General features: G+C 38.5%; 3 protein-coding genes across 11 annotated transcripts in view; 2 read left to right on the top strand and 1 right to left on the bottom strand.

Moving 5' to 3' along the window:
• The window catches only part of RPL27A (ribosomal protein L27a), a 1008958-nt gene that overhangs the window by 793906 nt on the left and 192853 nt on the right, over positions 1 to 22199 (top strand). The window lies entirely within an intron of this gene.
• Positions 1 to 22199, bottom strand: part of STK33 (serine/threonine kinase 33) — a 218110-nt gene that overhangs the window by 95565 nt on the left and 100346 nt on the right. The gene's annotated exons all lie outside the window — the stretch shown is intronic.
• Positions 13275 to 14741, top strand: LOC126935210 (DDB1- and CUL4-associated factor 13-like). The gene has a single exon (XM_050756412.1). It carries the CDS (start codon positions 13329 to 13331, stop codon positions 14664 to 14666), a length of 1338 nt encoding a protein of 445 aa, XP_050612369.1. The 5' UTR covers positions 13275 to 13328; the 3' UTR covers positions 14667 to 14741.

Genomic DNA, 22199 nt, shown 5'->3' with positions numbered 1-22199 from the left:
CAAGCCCATGCTCTCCGCCCCTTACCTTGCTTTACTTTTCTTCATGCCACTTATCATTTCACTCAGGAAGTTTCATAGCAGAGTCCTCTCCTACTTTTATTGAACAGACGATTCTCATATAAATGGTTTCAGAGCATACAAAGCCACCCAGTTCATTTTATTCACTTAGAATAACCAAAATCTGACCATGGTAAGTGTTCCCCAAAAGGGGGATTTAGAGGTCAATCTCATTTGTGAATAGATTTTAAAATCCTAAATGCTGTACTTACATTTACCCCAGGTAATGTGTACAGTGTATTATAAGATTATTAAATAGAATTTAATAATAGATAAGTCAGCCCAATAAATATGACCTTTCATCAAAGTTGTGGAAAAAAAATTTCTATTGTGATTAAAACTTATAATGGAGAGTATGGGGACAGGTACATTAAAAGTGCCCTCCAGACAGGCAGAGGAAGAAAAGAATGCAACTGATGCCACTCAAAACACACACACACACACACACACACACACACACACACACACACACCCCTCTTATAAACACTTAACCTGGTTTTCCAAGAATATGTAGCAAGACAAAGAAAATTCAGAATGTACCCGTATCACTTTGCAAAATGATTTAACTTCAGACCTAGAAGAAAATGTTTTGCATTTCAGGTTAAGTATAAAACCTATAACCATCAATGACTCAGAGCAGTGGAGTAGATCTGCAAATAATAGGCTTTCTGTTTGGGAAAAATAGTGCTTTCTCTCTGCAGGTGTAGAGAAGTCCCATGTCAGATGTGTAAAACATCATTTTTTGCATACATTAAGAATACTGACTTTATGGTACTTTTTATAAGAAACTGTAAGAAGCATTTGTAACGTACAATTTTATTTAACTGCAGTTGAGTTGCTTCATGATAAACTGTACTCCTAAAAGCATACTTACCATATCCTTCAAGGTTTACAAATATATATATATCTTCACGAATTTTCAACAGAATCTTTAAATATTAAAATTTTCATTTTAAGATAGATTTTGGGAGATCTAAAAACAGCTATTCTTTTCTTAGCTTTGTTCAGAAAGCATTTCCTTTAATTTTCATCAATTTTTCAATAAGTCATTATTGCATCACTGACATTGTCATAGACTTCTGAGTACTTTTCGCTCCAGCCTTCTGATTTATCAGTTGCCTTAGAAGTACTTGGTAGCAATAGTCATAAAGCACAGGATTTTTTTCTATTACTCACTGAAAAGTTTCATTTTTGCTCTCCAGTCTACCAAGCCCTACATTTGCCAAAGTAATGTTCTACTTTCTCACCACAGCAATTCTAAAACAATAGGTTGAATAGCTGCATGCAAAATTTCTTCACAAGAATTAGATTTCAAATTTAACTTCTTTTTGCCCGGCTGAATTCTAATTATTTTAGCTTAAACAAAAACCAAGATAGAACAAATGTTTACTCACATTTATTTCTTTCTCATTTACGAATTGATCTGAAAGATTTGTTACTAAAACAAATCTACTATCTCACAGGACAAATGATGTCACTCATATTTTAGAGGCTTAAAATTAATCAAGTATTGCAAACTTATGTAAACACAAAGATTAATAGCTCTTTTTCTATAGACCATGTAATTATCTTTAAACAGAACTTTAGATATAAAAATATGTATTACAAAACCAAAGAATCTTCTAACACAATAATGGTTCTTTGTGTCTCCAAAGATTGGACATACATAGGAATCGGACATAATATAAGTAAATAAAATAAGTTCAAATCATGTCAGTATTTAACTAACACATGAGCCTTCCTTTGGCTAAAGGTTTTCATTTTATTTTTAGAACCAAGGCAAGTCAATAAAACAACTCTGATACCAAAAATCTCTGAGCTTTTATTTAATCATAAAAAGGTCTCTTACATATTGGCCCTAGAAGATACACTTATAGCAATTTCCTCAAGAAAATGAACACAAGAATGGTTTTATAAGATATAACTAGCTACAATTTTCTTCTCCAAAAGCAATTTTTAAAGTTTTCTTTACTAAGACTGTGTCTACAAGAAACCTAAATAGTCAATTCAGTCAAAAATATGTTTTATTCAAGTAAAGGGAAAAAAAAAAAACTTATGGATTGTCTGACATTCTGCAGACCAAGCCAAATGACTGACTGCTTTTGTAACATGTTTACAAAGCCTAAAGAAGGGCCCAATGAGTTTTCTAGTTCATATTGCCATATTTTAAGGAAGACTGGCACTTGCTTATTATTTTCATTAAGGGCATGATTAGGAAAATGAGTCTGTATTGTCTTATAAAAGGATTTACAGTATATTTAAAATTTACATTATTTCAGAATTTTAACAAATGTTTGACTGGTGTTTGCTTTAATTTTTCCTTTCGATTTTGATTTGCATGATGTTCCTCACTGATTAAGCTGTAATACGGAAGGACAGTCTTAAATGTGGCCCCTATACTGACAGTTAAAAGCGAGAACATAGGTCAGGCGGTGGCTCACGCCTACAATCCCAGCACTTTGGACGGCTGATGCGGGTGGATCACGAGGTCAGGAGATCGAGACCATCCTGACCAACATGGTGAAAACCCATCTCTACTAAAAATACAAAAATTAGCCAGGTGTGGTGGCATGCACCTGTAATCCCAGCTACTAGGGAGGCTGAGGCAGGAGAATTGTTTGAACCCAGAAGGTAGAGATTGCAGTGAGCCAAGATCGTGCCACTGCACTCCCGTCTGGCAATGGAGCTAGACTCTGTCTCAAAAAAAAAAAAAAGGGTGAAAACAGAAATTGCAGTTCAGAGACAGTGGATAAACCAGGAAACCCTCTCCCCGATTCTTCCCTGTTGATATCAGTCTTTTCTCCCTCTCCATTATAAGCAACCAGAAGCTGGCCGGGCACAGTGGTTCACACCTATAATCCCAACACTTTGGGAGGCAAGAGGCAGGCCGATCACTTGCAGTCAGGAGTTCGAGACCAACCTGGCCAACATGGTGAAACCCCATCTCTACAAAAAATACAAAAATTAGCCAGTCGTGGTAGTGTGCTCCTGTAGTCCCAGCTACTCAGGAGGCTGAGGTGGGAAAATCGCTTGAACCCAGGAGGCAGAGGTTGCAGTGAGCTGAGATCACACCACTGCATTCTAGCCTGGGTAACAGAGCGAGACTCTGTCTCAAAAAAAATAACAAATATAAAACTAAGCAACCGGAAGCCAAGGACCTTTCTCCAACACAGGCCCTTCCTTGAACATGATAGGCACTCTGAAAATTTTTGGGTGGTGATTTTGTGGAAAAGAGCCAGAATCATAAATCACTTAGTTAGAAAAACAGGAAGGAATATAGGAAAAGTTGTCAAAGAAATGAGGGGATCACATGGAGAAGAGATATCTCAAGGGGAATGTGAGAGCTCTCTTCACATTTCTGAAGAAGATAAGGCATACAGGATTAGACTTCTGTGTGATTTGAAGAGAGAGTGGGTGCCAATTTCCATCTAATATAAAGGGCTTCCTGACATTTATAGCTGTCAAAGATAAAAGGAAAGACTATCTCAGCGACTACAAGTGTTTGAGTAGAGGCTGCAGTGTCAGTTGGAAGAAGGGAAGCAATGGGGGAATTTAAGCACAGACTAGGACGTATTGAGGTCTACCTACCCCTAAAATTATATGAAGATTAATCACTCCCAACGATCATCTGAGATGTAGCAGACATTTAAAGGAATGGAAGTGGCATTGTTCCTCACCTCCACTGTGGAGATTTCAATATTATAATGGGGATCCAGATCAGACCAAACCAGTTACAGCCCTAAAATTCACCTCAGTCAACATGAACTCCACCTGTAACAGATCAGCATTATTGGAATTTATCCTGGGGTGGGGAGGGGCATAGTAAGATGCCGGGCGCGGGGGAGATGAGCCAGAAGGTTGGATGTGCTAAGAAGTAGTGGCCCTGCCTAGAAAAGAAAAAGATAAAAAAACAGAAGAAAAAATATTATAAGAAAAAGGAAATAATCCCTCCTTCCTCTTCATGAAATCAGAGAACAGGTCTAAGAGCGAGCAAGTGGGCCCACATGTAGCTAAGGCAGACAAAAAAATTCAGTGTTGCCAATAGATTCTTGAAGAAGTAAAACTGTTCTAAGGATCCAAACAGGAAGGCTCTGCTGTGCTCCATCCAGGAAGCTGAAAAGAAAATAGTCTCCTCATACTCAGGAATCTTAATCCAATAAGCAAAAGATCAATAAGATCAGGAATTCAACAGTAAATCTGGGAAGTCTGCTAGCTTTGACTATCATGCACCAATTAAAACTTTTTCACTAATAAATATATTAATGTAAAATTCCACAGTCAAGAGTACCTGTCCTCTACGTCAAACATTCTCAAGAGTACTGAGAGAGAGGAGCTGTCCAAAACCAGCAACTTTCCAGGAAAACTACGTAGTTAGCTGAGGAAATGGGTAATGTAACACTCTGACTTGGATGTTTCATTCCACATGAGGAAAGGCACTCTGATCCTCAAGATCATGTTCAAGGGATGAAAGCACAATTGAAGGATTCAGGCAACTTTCCCCTTATAGCCAGACCACTGCAAACTTGACAACTCCAAACAGTCTACAACAAAATACCAACAACAGATTCCAAAATCCCTGTCTTCAAGTTTTAGCAGAAATAATATTAATTTAATAAAACAGAAACAACAACAAAAACTACACTGAACTGTGAGCCCCTCCAGGGCAGGAACCATGTCCTATTTACGTTGCCATTTATGTCCAACAAAAGGCCTCCATTAAGTAAGGAATATTGGTTGAAAGTCATTAACTGATTGATGGAAACAGTGTTTTGGAGCTTACAAATATAACATACAAGGCAGGTACCCAGTGTAAGGCAGCCAATGGCCTGACATGTAAACGAAGTCAGAATGTATCTGTGAAGTCTCCAAGGCCAAAAACTGCACCTCCACCATAATGAAGCCCTCACTCCATCCTGTAGCTCTCCTTTTGGAGCAAAATGTCAAAACCCCTACACCCAGCCTGACTCCAATCAGGCTAAATTTCTACCTGATTCTGAAAGGCTCCCTATCAGACAAGATGCTATAACTGCACCCCCATCTTATGTTCTAGTCAACATTTTTGGTTTTCAGGAGTCTAAAAGGATATAAACACGTAAGTATTTATTTTGGTGATGGGCAATATTGTCAAACCCAAAGGGCTTCTGCTAGCCTTACCTACTCCCCAACAACTATAGGCATTGGTCATAATAAACCTTATTATTAATATCTTCATATTCAACAAAAGATCAATCTTTTTGCAGACAGAGTAACAATAACTGGTTTGTTTTTCTTTCATAACAAAACGTGTAAGTAATAGCTAAGACCAAAAAGATTCATGTGAGACATAAAATAACTTTCCAGGCTCCCTAGCCACATAATTTCAAGTAAGAATACTTGTTTTCTGGGAGAGCCTGTTTCCTTCGATCCCAGTGATGAGCCACTTATCCACAGCACACAAATCCTAGGCTCATAGCCAGAACAAAAGCATTTAGAATGTCATAGCTGAGGAATAAATGTGCCATGGCTGTTAAATTCAGCAAAACAAGAAAGATAAGGGAAGACTGCATCTGGCACCAGAACTACCCAGTAAGAAAAGGCACTCGGTGGCAAGTTTTCTATAAGTCTGATCAGTAAGAGTATCTAGAGGGCAGTTAGGAGTCCAGCAAAGAGCATCAGAGGCCCCACAGGAGAACAGACCAAATGAGAATCCAGCCATCTAATAGTTTATGTATATATCCAGTACACACTTTAATACCTGTGATACACTAAGGACTGAATTAGAGATAAGGAGATTATGAAGGCACAGGCTTCACTCATAATGATTATGATAATGATAACAAATATGAACAAAGTATAAAAGTGATACAAAAGATGGAGTGGCCAGAGAAGTAACATGATCTAGTGGGACACATAAATTTTTTGAATGAGATACCAGGGTTTGAATTCCACTCCTATCTCTTATTAGCTCAGTTCCCCCGTATGCAAAGCAGCAGCAGCAACTATCTTGTTTTCTTTTTTTCTTTTTCTTTTTCTTTTTTTTTTTTTTTTTTTTTTTGAGACAGAGTCTTGATCTGTCACCCAGGCTGGAGTGCAGTGGCAGGATCTCGGCTTACTGCAAGCTCCACCTCCCAGATTCACGCCATTCTCCTGCCTCAGCCTCCCGAGTAGCTGGGACTACAGGCGCCTGCCACCACGCCCGACTAATCTTTTTGTATTTTTAGTAGAGATGGGGGTTTCACCATGTTAGCCAAGATGGTCTCAATCTCCTGACCTCGTGATCCACCTGCCTCGGCTTCCCAAAGTACTGGGATTACAGGTGTGAGTCACCGCGCCCAGCCAGCAGTAACTATCCTATGTAATTGTTGTGAGGACTAACTAGATAACACTTGTAAAGTTCCTGGTACTTTGTCTGATACATATTATTGCTTTAAAAATCATTATTACTCACTTGCTGAGGGGAAGTTTCATGGGGCAGGTAATACTCAAACTAAGTTGTAAGGAATGAGTTGGAGTCACCTGTGAAGAAGTCAAGGAAAGGCTCTCCAAGTAGAGACACCAGCACATGCAAGGGCTCAGAGCCTGTGGTTCCAGATGAATGGAAGGAGGTGGTTTCCATTTGAAGGCGAGAACAATAGGAGAGACAAAGCTGGGTCTCTCTCCTGGGATGAGAAATGGGAAGAAGCACTTTCAGAAAAAATTCGGGTTAAATAAGAGTGTTTTTCACTGAAGAACAGGCACAAAAGATGGATGGGGTGGAGTGGGACATGAGGCTTTTGTTCTGAAGAGCTGCAAAAAGAAAAGACTACTGTAATGGAATAGTCTTAGGTGGGCACTGCCAGAACTGACCCTAATCAGCCACAGGTTTTAGTGAATAGAGAGTGACCACCAAATTCAGCACTAACTCTTCAGCAAGCAATTGAAACTCTGCAATGGAGGGGGCACAGGGCATCAATGTCTGCTGAAAATATAAACTGTAAAGCTAAAAAGTATCAAGAATAGGCTCCAGCCAGTACAATCAATCAAAATCTACTGCCATATGAACATATTAGAATTTAGTGACAAATTCACTATAGTCAATGTTTCAATGTGACAGAATAAATGACTTATTTCTAATGAGTGCCAAAATTACAAAAAATACCAAACAATGCTTCTCACTATAACTTCCACAATGAAATATTAAGTTCTTTATTTTATACATATATACATGCAAATGCCCCTACTCCAAATTCAGTACTATTGCCAATAAAGCTACACCAATTTTAAGAAACAGAACATGAATGTTCTACCATTTGAGAGTCTAAAGACCCCAAGTTTCTAAACAGTTATTGAACATTAAAATCTCAGAAGTCTTCTGAGACAATTTTGCATCTATTTTTCATGTACACAAACTTAAAACGAAATGTTTGTACTCATGCTAAAGCAGAAAGAATCCAAGCTTTACTGTCACACCAACGCTCAAATTCCTACCTAGTAACCTACCTGGTCTCAGTCTCCACATACGCAACATATATAGATGGTGTGTATATATATCTGAATGGCATATTTGTTTTAGGGATAAGGTATCACATATGTAAAGTCCTGATATGTTTTAAGCTCCTAATAAATGGAGGCTTTTTTTACTGTTGTGCAACTCTGTCAAAACCCAATGCATGATAGCATCAGAAAATTATTTTAGCAGTCGTAATCTCTCAACCTAATGCTCCAAATATTGTTCTACATGGATTCTAAGATAAAAACTGCCATATAATTAGCTCATAGCTAGCTTAAAATACGACCCTATGGGAACTTGCTCTAGATGTTTGCAGCTGAGTTGTAGAGGGAATGGCTTGATGAAATAGCCTACGAGCAACTTGTCAAGCTAAATTCTGAATGCTACAAGGCACCCAGATACCACATTTATAAGAACTGTATATTTTAAATATGTAAATTCTGAATAGCAAAGAGAACATTCTAATTTAGCCAAGACCAAAGTCTATCAAATAAAAATTACTCATCTATATTATACCTTAACAACTGATTGAGAAGGAATAGTATACATATGAGTACGTTTTCAGAGAAAGGAGGCAACTGTATCCACAGATTTATTTATTTGGTGAGTTTTTGAAACCTTGCAATGGAACTATAAAAACAGTGTGATTAAAATCGATAGAGCACATCAATTGGTGATTCTGTTGCCCAAGAAAAGGCAACAAGCCTTAGGCATGTTATTAGTAGATTATACAATTTCACTGACAGGTTCAAGATTTTTAAAGGCAACTGAGAAGAGAGAGGATTTCTCTTTTGGTGCCAAGGGATTTTTCTCTTCTAAAAGGAAATCATCATGTCCTTTTAAAAATGAAGATTAAAAATGTCTTCTGTAACATTTGAAAAATAATATTGTTTTCCTTTATTTCCTAAAATAAAAATATATTGATGATTCTGATTAAAATTAAACTGAAAGCTATTTTTGTTGAACAATACTGTATCCAACCACATATCCATTTAACAAATATCAGAATAATTTGGGAAGTAGAGGTTATAAGTTTATTATTTCCAAAAAGTCCACGCAGAAGAACATGAAAGTCTAAAAATATGAGTTTCCAGACCTCTTCTGCAAAAATTATAAATGATTCTCTTTTCATGTATTAGTGATAAAAGTATATACTTTTACACAGGCCTTCAAAGTCAAAGAATGTTGTTTCAAAGCACGCTTTTTAACCAGATAACAAAAGTTATGTAGATATAAATTTGTCTTCTTAAAAAGTGACCAAGCCAAACCGAACCTAAAATCAGCAAGACTTTAGTCAGATATTCCACTATACTACAAACAGAAAATTGCAAAAATGTTCAGCTGGTTGCTTTATCGTGAAAAGTCCAGAGTAGAAACATCTTTGTGTAGCTGGGAAAACTAATAGCAATGATTTTATGTAGCTTTAATGCTTACAACAGAAAAGAAAAAGTTGACTACAAAGTTGACCAGAGTTTAATCACTGAATCTCAATAGGAAATACAAGGCAAGGTTCACAGAAATAAATAAGTTGACTCAGTCATTAGGCTGTATAGCTTTTGCCAAATGAACAGTAAAGTCTACTTAGTGGAGCTTAAGTCTTTACACTTACATCAGGCATAATTTTTCAAAGAAAACTACGAAACACTACTTTCGTGTCAGTAATATATGTACATACTTGAAAACATAATAGCTTTATACTCTAAATAACTATTGAAATAGATAGCTTTATTAACTAAATAATGCAAACAATTTTCTTTAGCTTCTCCCTCTCCCTCAGTTTCCACATTCAATACTGACAAGTCCATTCTATTTCCAAAACACTTCTCAAATCAATCAGTTTTCTCTATTCCAAATATCATATCCTAGCCCACACCACTATCATCTCTTGCCTGGATTACTGCAAGAGTTTCCTAACTGGCCACCCTGACTCCATCTAAGCCATATTATCCAAAGCTTTCTCCATACTCTAGCCAGAATACTATTTCTAACACGCAAATCTGATCACATTTCTTCCCAAGAAAAACCACTTCAGTGGCTCCCAAAAGCACTGACATTAAAGTAGATCCCTTAACATGACACACAGGAGCCTGTGTGATACGGTCTCAGCTTAATTCTTCAGGCTTAACTCATACTACTTCCTTAACAAAATTTGCCAACATACAGAACTTCTTTCATTTCCTGGAATCCAGTGCTTTCTCTAGGCCTTCTTATGTGTACTCAGCCTGGAACACTCTTTCCCATTCCTCTCTTCATCTGCATAATTCCTACTCTTCCTGCAAATCTCAGCTTAGACATCATCTCCTCTGAAATTCTCTTAAAATCTTGAGTCTTGGTTGAGTCTCAGCCTCTCCTATGTACACTTACTACACCATACTCTGAATTGTACTTGGTCACCTCCTTGTTTGTGTCCTTCACTATACTCAAAGCTCCCTGAAGGCAGAGATGGTGTTTATGTTGTTAGTCACTGTTTATCAGGTGAGAGAATGACATAATAAAATGTGCTTTTTGGAAAGCACATTCTACCTTCAGTATAGAGAATGTACAGACAGCAGGACAAGCCAGGAGATGGGAAGACAGGAAATCATTACAATCGTTTTAAGCAAGATGAAATTGTGGCCTTAACTAGAAAAAGCAAAATCAGGAATGAGGAAAGTAGACAAATTCTAGCGATATATAAGATGTATAGTGGTAAAACATGGTAACTAATCAGTTATGACGTGATGAGGGTATGAGAAAAGTCAATACATTGAAAACGGAGAGACATGGCAGCCATTTACTGAGACAGTAAAGACAGGAGGAAGAACAGATCTGGAGTAAAATAACCAGTTCAGTTTGGGATGTGCTAAGTTTGCTTTGTCTTAATTATGCCAAAATGGAATTGTAAGAGGTAATGGATATTTAGGACCAGAAATAAGGAGAAATCTAGGTAGAAACTATTAATTTAAGAGTTATTTCACAGAGGCTGGGCACAGTGGCTCATGACTGTAATCCTAGCACTTTGGGAGGCAAAGGCTGGTGGACTGCTTGAGCCCAAGAGTGTGAGACCAGTCAGGGCACTATGGCAAGACCCCATCTCTACAAAAAGTACAAAAATTAGCTAGGCGTGATGGCACACCTGTAGTCCCAGCTACTCAGGAGGCTGACATAGGAGGATCACCTGAGCCCAGGAGGTTGAGGCTGTAGTGAGCTGTGATCATGCCACTGGACACCAGCCTGAGTGACACAGTGAGACCCGGTCTCAAAAAAAAAAAAAAAAAAAAAAAAAAGAGAGAGAGAGAGAGAAAGAGAGTTACTTCATAGAAAAGGCAACTGAAGTCATGCATATAGGTGAGATCATCCAGGAAGGATATGTAGAATGGAAACAAGAGAGCCAAGAACAGAATTCTGAGTAACATTAATTTCTAAAGGATAATCAGAGGAAGTCTTCAGTGGACTGAAGACTGAAGAACGGAAAGGGTGTCCATAAAGGCAGCAAGGAGGTCATTTCTTGAAGGGAAGATTGGTCAAAAGACAAATGGCTCAAAATTTTCAAATAAGATGAAGACTAAAAAATTATATTTAAAAGCTAAGCTGTGGAATACCATCAGCAAAAATGGCAGATTAAGAATCTCCAAAATTTTTCTCATCCACAAAAGCAATGAAAAAATGGCAAAAAAAAAAAATCAGAATAAACTTTTTCATAACTCTACATGTTAACTAAAGGCTTGCAGTAACCCAAAAAGCATGTGTGAATGAATGGATATCAGTAGGAACAACAAGCTTTGTTGCATTTTAACTTGCCTTCGTCCCATCTCTGACTCTCTGTCTCCACAATAAAAATAATCGTGAAAAGTAACAACCCACAATCGTGGTGCAGCTTACCAGCTACCAGGGAAAGGAAAATGGAGCTAGGGCTCTTTCAAATATTCATTCCCAAGAACTGTCATTATTTTACCATCTAGTGGTTCCCTGGAATAACCCACTTATAAGTCAAGTCTGTATTTGGCCTAACTCAGGGCTTGCCAGTACAAAAATGCCTCCTTCCCAGGGATTTGTAATTGTTGGAAATAATTACAAGCAGGTGTTTTAACTTCACAGTTGCCCAAGGCAGTTGATAACACTTGGAGCAACAATAGACTAACCAAAAAGTTTAAAAGAAAAAGCTGAAAAATGAGATCTCTGTAGGGGCTTTGAAAAACTCCAACATATTCCTGGGAATCTAGGAGGCTACACACACACATAGGGCTATATGCATGCACAGGAAAGACTTCAGAAGCTCCTAAACTCTCATTTCTGGCTGACCTTGAAGCTCTGTACACGCAGGAAATGAAGGCTAAGGTAAGTTGTCAACTACCTTGCTTAGTGCTGCAAGTGTACCCCAACATGCACGTAGAGTTCCTTGGCTCAGAATGGGTGATTTATTGCTTCTAGGCATTGGAAGAAATCTTTTCCAATCATTAGCTGACCACCAAGATAAACGAGTAGAGACTTCCATGGTCACAAACAATATAGATCATAGTCTTCAGGCAAGTAGTTCAAATTACTACTACTACAACCAGCAGCAACAAAACACACTGCAGAGGGGAAAGTATCTAATTTCCAGAGTTGCCACATTTAAAATGTCCAATTTTCAACAAAAAAATTATGAGATATGGGAAAGAAAACAAGCAAGCATGGTCCATATAGAAGGAAAACGAAGCAATCAGTAGAAACTGCCCTAAGGAGACCGAAATGTTGAACTTACTAGACAAAGACTTTAAATGAACTGTTTTAAATATGTTCAAAGTGCTGAAGGAAACTATGTCTAAAGAACTAAAAGAGGCTGGGCACGGTGGCTCATGCCTATAAACCCAGCACTCTGGGAGGCTGAGGAGGAAGAATTGTTTGATCCCAGGAGTTCAAGACCACCCTTGGCAACACAGCTAGACCCTATCTATAGTAACGTAAAGAATCAACCAGGCATGGTGGCATGCACATCTGGTCTAAGCTACTTGGGAGACTAAGGTGGGAAGATTACTTGAGCTCAGGTGTTTGAGGTTTCAGTGAGCTATGATCACACTGCTACACTCCAGCCTGGGTGACAGAGCAAGAACCTATCCCCGCTCCCAAAAAAAAAAAAAAAGAAGAAAAAAGAAAAGAACTAAAAGAAAGTATAAAGGTATAACTATATTCCACCAATAAAGATGATCAATAAACATATATGTTTTAGTCTATTTTCTGCGACTATAACAGAATACCACAGGCTGAATAATTTCTAAAGAACAGAAGTTTATTTGGCTCATGGTTCTAGAGACTAGGAAGTCGAAAAGCATGGCACTAGCACCTGGTGAAGATCATCTCACGGTGGAAGGCATAACATGGTGAGCAAGCACGCAAGAGAGAGTAAGGAAATCAGGCCAAACTCATCCTTTTATCAGGAGCCCCACTGCTGTAATAAATAAACCATGATAATAGCATTAATATACTCATGAGGGCAGAGCTCTTATGACCTAATCAGCTCTTAAAGGTCCTACCTCTTAATACTGTTACAATGACAACTTTCCAGCACATAAACTTTTGGGAGACACATTCAAACCTTAGTAATATATAAACTATTTTTTAAAATTAAATAGCAATTCTGGAGTTGAAAAGCATAATAACTGAAATGAAAACTTCACTAGAGTGGCTCAACTGCAGTTTTGAGCAGGCAGAAGAGATAGTAAACTTGAAGATTGATTAATTGAGATTAGCTAGTTTGAGGGACAAAAAGCAAACAATTAAAAAAAAAAAATACAGGGAACTCATACCGGAGAGCTCGTGGAATCCGGCCGTAGGAGCAAGCAAGATGAAGGTGAAGATGCTGAGCCGGAATCCAGACAATTATGTCCGCGAAACCAAGTTGGACTTACAGAGAGTTCCGAGAAACTACGATCCTACTTTACATCCTTTTGAGGTCCCACGAGAATATGTAAGAGCTTTAAATGCTACCAAACTGGAACGAGTATTTGCAAAACCATTCCTTGCGTCTCTGGATGGTCACCGTGATGGAGTCAATTGCTTGGCAAAGCATCCAAAGAACCTGGCTACTGTCCTTTCTGGGGCATGCGATGGAGAGGTTAGAATTTGGAACCTGACTCAGCGGAATTGTATCCGTACAATACAAGCACATGAAGGCTTTGTACGAGGAATATGTACTCGCTTTTGTGGGAATTCTTTTTTCACTGTTGGTGATGACAAAACTGTGAAGCAGTGGAAAATGGATGGGCCAGGCTATGGAGAGGAGGAAGAGCTATTACATACGATATTAGGAAAGACAATCTATACTGGGATTGATTATCACTGGAAAGAAGCTGTTTTTGCCACATGTGGACGGCAAGTAGACATTTGGGATGAACAAAGAACTAATCCTATATGTTCAATGACCTGGGGATTTGACAGTATAAGTAGTGTTAAATTTAACCCAGTTGAGACTTTTCTCTTGGGAAGTTGTGCATCTGACAGGAATATAGTACTGTACAATATGAGGCAAGCTACTCCTTTGAAAAAGGTTATCTTAGATATGAGAACAAATACAATCTGTTGGAACCCTATGGAAGCTTTCATTTTTACAGCAGCAAATGAAGATTATAACTTATATACTTTTGATGTGCGTGCACTGGACACTCCTGTAATGGTCCATATGGATCATGTATCTGCAGTGCTTGATGTGGATTACTCTCCCACTGGGAAGGAGTTTGTGTCTGCTAGTTTCGATAAATTTATTCGAATCTTTCCTGTAGACAAAAGTCGAAGCAGGGAGGTATATCACACAAAGAGAATGCAGCATGTTATCTGTGTAAAATGGACTTCCGACAGCAAGTATATTATGTGTAGCTCTGATGAAATGAACATTCGCCTGTGGAAAGCTAATGCTTCTGAAAAATTGGGTGTGCTTACATCACGAGAAAAAGCAGCCAAAGATTATAACCAGAAATTGAAGGAGAAATTTCAGCATTATCCTCATATAAAATGTATAGCTCATCATCGACATCTACCAAAATCTATCTACAGCCAGATTCAGGAACAGCGCATCATGAAAGAAGCTCGTCGACGAAAGGAAGTGAATCGTATTAAACACAGCAAGCCTGGATCTGTGCCAATTGTGTCAGAGAAGAAGAAACATATAGTGGCAGTTGTAAAATAATTGGTATTCCTAACAATCCTGATGTATAATTATTTGTTACTTTTGATTTGAGAACTCTACAAATAAAAGTGCTGGTACTAGGAAAAAAAAATACATAGGATCCCATTCCAAGATAGCCAAATAGGAACAGCTCTTGTCTACAGCCCCCAGTGTGATCAATGCAGAAGACGTGTGATTTCTGCATTTCCAACTGAGGTACCTGGTTCATCTCACTGGGACCGGTTGGACAGTGGGTGTAGCCCACAGAGGGTAAGCCGAAGCAGGGCAGGGCATCACCTCACCTGGCAAGCACGGGGGTCGAGGGATTTCCCTTTCCTAGCTAAGGGAAGCTGTGACAGACTGTAGCTGGAAAAACAGGACACTCCTGCCTAAATACTGTGCTTTTCCAATGGTCTTAGCAAACGGCACACCAGGAGATTATATCCCCCGCCTGGCTCAGTGGGTCCTATGCCTATGGAGCCTTGCTCACTGCTAGCACAGCAATGATCGATCTGCAAGGCAGCAACCTGGCACGGGGAGAGGCCTGCTGCCTCTGTAGACTCCACCTCTGGGGGCAGGGCATAGCTGAACAAAAGGCAGCAGAAACTTCTGCAGACTTAAACGTCCCTGTCTCACAGTTGTGAAGAGAGGAGTGGTTCTCCCAGCATAGCATTTGAGCTCTGAGAATGGACAGACTGCCTCCTCAAGTGGGTCCCTGACCCCGTGTAGCCTAACCGGGAGACACCTCCCAGTAAGGGGCTGACTGACACCTGATACAGGTGGGTGACCCTCTGGAACAAAGCTTCCAGAGGAAGGATCAGGCAGCAATATTTACTGTTCTGTAATCTTTGTTGTTCTGCAGCCTCTGCTGGTGATACTCAGGCAAACAGGGTCTGGAGTAGACCTCCAGCAAACTCCAACACACCTGCAGCTAAGGGACCTGACTGTTAGAAAGAGAACTAACAAACAGAAAGAATAGCATCAACATCAACAAAAAAGATATCCACACCAAAATCCCATCTGTAGCTCACCAACATCAAAGACCAAAGGTAGATTAAAACCACAAAGATGGGGAGAAACCAGAGCAGAAAAGCTGAAAATTCTAAAAATCAGAGCACCTCTTTTCTTCTAAAGGATCGCAGCTTCTTGTCAGTAATGGAACAAAGCTGGATGAATAATGATTTTGACAAGTTGACAGAAGTATGCTTCAGAAGGTCAGTAATAACAAACTTCTCCGAGCTAAAGGAGGATGTTTGAACCCATCACAAGGAAGCTAAAAACCTTGAAAAAAGATTAGACGAGTGGCTAACTAGAATAAACAGTGTAGAGAAGACCTTAAATGACCTGATGGAGCTGAAATCCATGGCACGAGAACTACGTGACGCATACACAAGCTTCAGTAGCCAATTCTATCAAGTGGAAGAAAGGATATCAGTGATTGAAGATCAAATTAATGAAATAAAGCGAGAAGAGAAGTTTAGAGAAAAAAGAGTAAAAAGAAACGAACAAAGCCACCAAGAAATATGGGACTATGTGAAAAGATCAAACCTACGATTGATTGGTGTACCTGAAAGTGACAGGGTGAATGGAACCAAGTTGGAAAACACTCTTCAGGATATTATCCAGGAGAACTTCCCCAACCTAGCAAGGCAGGCCAACATTCAAATTCAGGAAATACAGAGAATACCACAAAGATACTCCTTGAGAAGAGCAATCTCAAGACACATAATTGTCAGATTCACCAAGGTTGAAATGAAGGAAAACAATGTTAAGGGCAGCCAGAGAGAAAAGTCACATTACCCAAAAAGGGAAGCCCATCAGACTAACAGCAGATCTCTCGGCAGAAACTCTAAAAGCCAGAAGAGAATGGGGTCCAATATTCAACATTCTTAAAAGAATTTTCAACCCAGAATTTCACATCCAGCCAACTAAGTTTCATAAGTGAAGGAGAAATAAAATCCTTTACAGACAAGTAAATGCTGAGAGATTTTGTCACCACCAGGCCTACTCTACAAGAGCTCCTGAAGGTGAAGCACTAAACACGGAAAGGAACAACTGGTACCAACCACTGCAAAAGCATGCCAAATTGTAAAGACCATCGATGCCAGTAAGAAACTGCATCAACTAACAGGCAAAATAACCAGCTACAATCATAATGACAGGATCAAATTCATACATAACAATATTAACCTTAAATGTAAATGGGCTAAAATGCCCCAATTAAAAGATACAGACTGGCACATTGGATAAAGAGTGAAGACCCATCAGTGTGCTGTATTCAGGAGACCCATCTCACACACAGAGACACATATAGGCTCTAAAAAAGGGATGGAGGAAGATCTATCAAGCAAATGGGAAAAAAAAAAAAAAAAAAAAAAAAAGCAGGGGGTGCAATCCTAGACGCTGATAAACAGACTTTAAACCAAAAAAGATCAAAAGAGACAAAGAAGGCCATTACATAAGGGTAAAGGGATCAATTCAACAAGAAGAGCTAACTATCCTAAATATATATGCACCCAATACAGGAGCACCCAGATTCATCAAGCAAGTCCTTAGAGACTTACAAAGAGACTTAGACTCCCATACAATAATAATGGGAGACTTTAACACCCTACTGTCAATCAGTAGACAGATCAACGAGACAGAAGGTTAACAAGGATATCCAGGACTTCAAATCAGCTCTGCACCAAGCCGACCTAATAGACATCTACAGAACTTTCCAACCCAAATCAACAGAATATACATTCTTCTCAGCACCACATCACACTTATTCCAAAATTGAGCACATAGTTGGAAGTAAAGCACTCCTCAGACAACGTAAAAAACAGAAATCACAACAAACTGTCTCTCAGACCATAGAGCAATCAAATTAGAAGTCAGGATTAAGAAACTCACTCAAAACCACAAAAGTACATAGAAACTGAACAACTTACTTCTGAATGACTACTGGGTAAATAACGAAATGAAGCAGAAATAAAGATGTTCTTTGAAACCAATGAGAATAAGGACACAACATACCAGAATCTCTGGGACACATTTAAAGCAGTGTGTAGAGGGAAATTTATAGCACTAAATGCCCAAAAGAGAAAGCAGGAGAGATCTAAAATTGACACCCTAACATCACAATTTAAAGAACTAGAGAAGCAAGAGCAAACACATTCAAAAACTAGCAGAAGGCAAGAAATAACTAAGATCAGAGCAGAACCGAAGGAGAGAGAGACACAAAAAACCCTTCAAAAAAATAAATGAATCCAAGAGCTGGTTTTTTGAAAAGATCAACAAAATTGATAGACTGCTAGCAAGACTAATAAAGAAGAAAAGCGAGAAGAATCAAATAGACACAATAAAAAATGATAAAAGGGATATCACCACCAATCCCACAGAAATACAAACTACCATCAGAGAACACTATAAACACCTCTATGCAAATAAACTAGAAAATCTAGAAGAAATTGATAAATTCCTGGACACGTACACCCTCCCAAGACTAAACCAGGAAGAAGTTGAATCTCTGAATAGACCAATAATAGGCTCTGAAATTGAGGCAATAATAAATAGCCTACCAACCAAAAAATGTCCAGGACCAGACGGATTCACAGCTGAATTCTACCAGAGGTACAAAGAGGAGCTGGTACCATTCCTTCTGAAACTATTTCATTCAACAGAAAAAGAGAGAATCCTCCCTAACTCATTTTATGAGGCCAGCATAATCCTGATACCAAAGCCTGGCAGACACACAACAAAAAAATGAGAATTTTAGACCAATATCCCTGATGAATATCAATGCTAAAGTCCTCAATAAAATACTGGCAAATGGAATCCAGCAGCACATCAAAAAGCTTATGCACCATGATCAAGTCGGCTTCATCCCAGGGATGCAAGCCTGGTTCATATGCAAATCAATAAATGTAATCTATCACATAAACAGAACCAATGACAAAAACCACATGATTATCTTAATAGATGCAGAAAAGGTCTTTGACAAAATGCAACAGCCCTTCATGCTAAAAACACTCAGTAAACTAGGTATTCATAGAACATATCTCAAAATAATAAGAGCTATTTATGACAAACCCACAGCCAATATCATACTGAATGCAGAAAAACTGGAAGCATTCCCTTTGAAAACCTGCACAAGACAGGCCACCACTCCTATTCAACATAGTATTGGAAGTTCTGGCCAGAGTAATCAGGCAAGAGAAAGAAATGAGTATTCAGTTTGGAAAAGAGGAAGTCAAATTGTCCCTGTATGCAGATGATATGATTGTATATTTAGAAAACCCCATAGTCTCAGCCCAAAATCTCCTTAAGCTGATAAGCAACTTCAGCAAAGTCTCAGGATACAAAATCAGTGTGCAAAAATCACAAGCATTCTTATATACCAATAACACACAAACAGAGAGCCAAATCATGACTGAACTCCCATTCACAATTGCTTCAAAGAGAATAAAATACCTAGGAATCCAACTTACAAGGGATGTGAAGGACCTCTCGAAGGAGAACTACAAACCACTGCTCAACGAAATAAAGGAGGACACAAACAAATGGAAGATCATTCCATGCTCATGGATAGGAAGAATCAATATCGTGAAAATGGCCATACTGCCCAAGGTAATTTTATACATTCAATGCCATCCCCATCAAGCTACCAATGACTTTCTTCACAGAATTAGAAAAAACTACTTTAAAGTTCATATGGAACCAAAAAAGAGCCCACATTGCCAAGACAATCCTAAGCAAAAAAGAACAAAGCTGGAAGCATCACACTATCTGACTTCAAACTATACTACAGTATAGTACATACAGTAACCAAAACAGCATGGTACTGGTGCCAAAACAGAGATACAGACCAATGGAACAGAACAGAGGCCTCAGAAATAACACCACACATCTACAACCATCTGATCTTTGACAAACCTGACAAAAACAAGAAATGGGAAAAGGATTCCCTATTTAATAAATGGTGCTGGGAAAACTGGGTAGCCATTTGTAGAAAGCTGAAACTGGATCCCTTCTTTATGCCTTATACAAAAATTAACTCAAGATGGATTAAAGACTTAAATGTCAGACCTAAAACCATAAAAACCCTAGAAAAAAACCTAGCCAATACCATTCAGGACATAGGCATGTGCAAGGACTTCATGACTAAAACACCAAAAGCAATGGCAACAAAAGCCAAAATTGACAAATGGGATCTAATTAAACTAAAGAGCTTCTGCACAGCAAAAGAAACTATCATCAGAGTGAACAGGCAACCTACAGAATGGGAGAAAATTTTTGCAATGTACCCATCTGACAAAGGGCTAATATCCAGAATCTACAAAGAACTTAAACAAATTTACAAGAAAAAAACAAACAACCCCATCAAAAAGGGGGCAAAGGATATGAACAGACACTTCTCAAAAGAGGACATTTAGGCAGCCAACAAACATATGAAAAAAATCTCATCATCACTGGTCATTAGAGAAATGCAAATCAAAACCACAATGAGATACCATCTCACGCCAGCTAGAATGGCGATCATTAAAAAGTCAGGAAACAACAGATACTGGAGAGGATGTGGAGAAATAGGAATGCTTTTACACTGTTGGTGGGAGTGTAAATTAGTTCAACCATTGTGGAAGACAGTGTGGCGATTCCTCAAGGATCTAGCACTAGAAATACCATTTGACCCAGCAATCCCATTACTGGTTATATACCCAAAGGATTATAAATCAATCTACTATAAAGACATATGCACACATATGTTTATTGTGGCACTATTCACAATAGCAAAGACTTGGAACCAGGCCAAATTCCATTAATGATAGACTGGATTAAGAAAATGTGGCACATACATACCATGGAATACTATGCAACCATAAAAAAGGATGAGTTCATGTCCTTTGCAGGGACATGGATGAAGCTGAAAACCATCATTCTCAGCAAACTATCACAAGGACAGAAAACCAAACACCACATGTTCTCACTCATAGGTGGGAACTGAACAATGAGAACACTTGGACACAGGGCAGGGAACATCACATACCGGGGCCTGTCGTGGAGTGAGGGGTTGGGGGAGGGATAGCGTTAGGAGAAATACCTAATGTAAATGACGAGTTAATGGGTGCAGCAAACCAACATGGCTCACGCATACCTATGTAACAAACCTACATGCTGTGCACACGTACCCTAGAACTTAAAGTATAATTTAAAAAAACTTTTTGGAAAAAAAAGAAAAGAAAGAAAAGAAAAAGGAAGGACAAAAAAAAAAAGAAGTAAACTTGATTTTTTAGGAGATTGCTGAAAGAAATCCCACGTATATGACCATATGCAAATTATAGAGGGAAGGAACACTCACAAACAACTGCAATTATCCTCTAATTTAACTTTGCCATACACTTTGTCTTTCTTATAATTCTAATGCTGTGTATTGTGTGCAAAAAATGAATTTATGCAGTACATGTATTTGTAAATTATTTGAAAACAATTTTAATTGCTGGTGCTTCTGTTAAGACTTGAATTTAGTTTATTCCCCGTCTGTCTTGTATAATAGCAAATAATGTCACCCAGAAGGTGCTTTATAAAATGTAATGTGTTTAAAGAATCTCTACTGATGTTAATTAAGTCTGATCTTGCCTCTAGGATGGGACAATCATGTAAAAATTATTTTTTTAAAATAAGCCTGTGTGATATTTCATTTTTTTAATGTTAGGTAGCATCCCCCAAATTAAGGAAACAAGTAATTACTTTTACCATGTCAGTTTTTAGAGGAAGCATTGACTTCTAATCATGTATGAATAGTTTTGTATAGCATACAAAATTATCAATATTTCTTATTTTTGTATGTTATTGATACTCATTATAATAATTCCACGTGTTACAAACAAATAAATAAAAACATAGATTCAGAGACATTTGTGGGATGCCATCAATGTATCAACATATGCATAACCCAAGGGAGAGAAGAAACATAAGGGGGAAGAAATAATACTTGAAGAAATAATGGCCAAAAATTTCTACATTTAGTGAAAAACATTAGTCTGCACATCCAAGAAGCTCAAAAAAACTCTGAGTGGGATAAACTCAAAAAGATCATACCTAGACACATATTATTCAAACTGTCAAAAACCAAAATCAAAGAGAATCTTGAAAGCAGTGAGAGAGAAGCAACTCATCACATACAAGGGATCCTCAATATCCTCCAAAAGATTAACAACTAAATTGTCAACAGAAACCATGGAGGCCAGAAGGAAATTGGATGATATGTTCAAAGTTCTTTCTTTTTCTTTTTCTTGAGACAGGGTCCAACTATGTCACCCAGGCTGGAGTGTAGTAGCATAATCACAGCTCACTGCAGCCTTGACCTCTCTGGGATCAAGTGATCCTCCCACCTCAGCCTCCTGAGTAGCTGGGACTACAGGCACATGCCACCATGTCCAGCTAATTTTTGTAGAGATGAGGACTCACCATATTGCCCAGGCTGGTCTCGAACACCTGGACTCAAGTGATCTGCCTGCCTTGGCCTCCCAAAGTACTGGGATTACAGGCATGAGCCACCACATGTGGCCAATA

This window comes from Macaca thibetana, chromosome 14, assembly GCF_024542745.1.
Source record: "Macaca thibetana thibetana isolate TM-01 chromosome 14, ASM2454274v1, whole genome shotgun sequence".
In the NCBI taxonomy this organism is placed as follows: domain Eukaryota; kingdom Metazoa; phylum Chordata; class Mammalia; order Primates; family Cercopithecidae; genus Macaca; species Macaca thibetana.
The sequence above is the reverse complement of the archived record's forward strand: the minus strand, read 5'-3'. Positions and strand labels throughout refer to the sequence as shown.

Coding starts and splice junctions, on each gene's coding strand:
- LOC126935210 (XM_050756412.1), top strand. CDS start 13,329: ATGAAGGTGAAGATGCTGAGCCGGAATCCAGACAATTATGTCCGCGAA.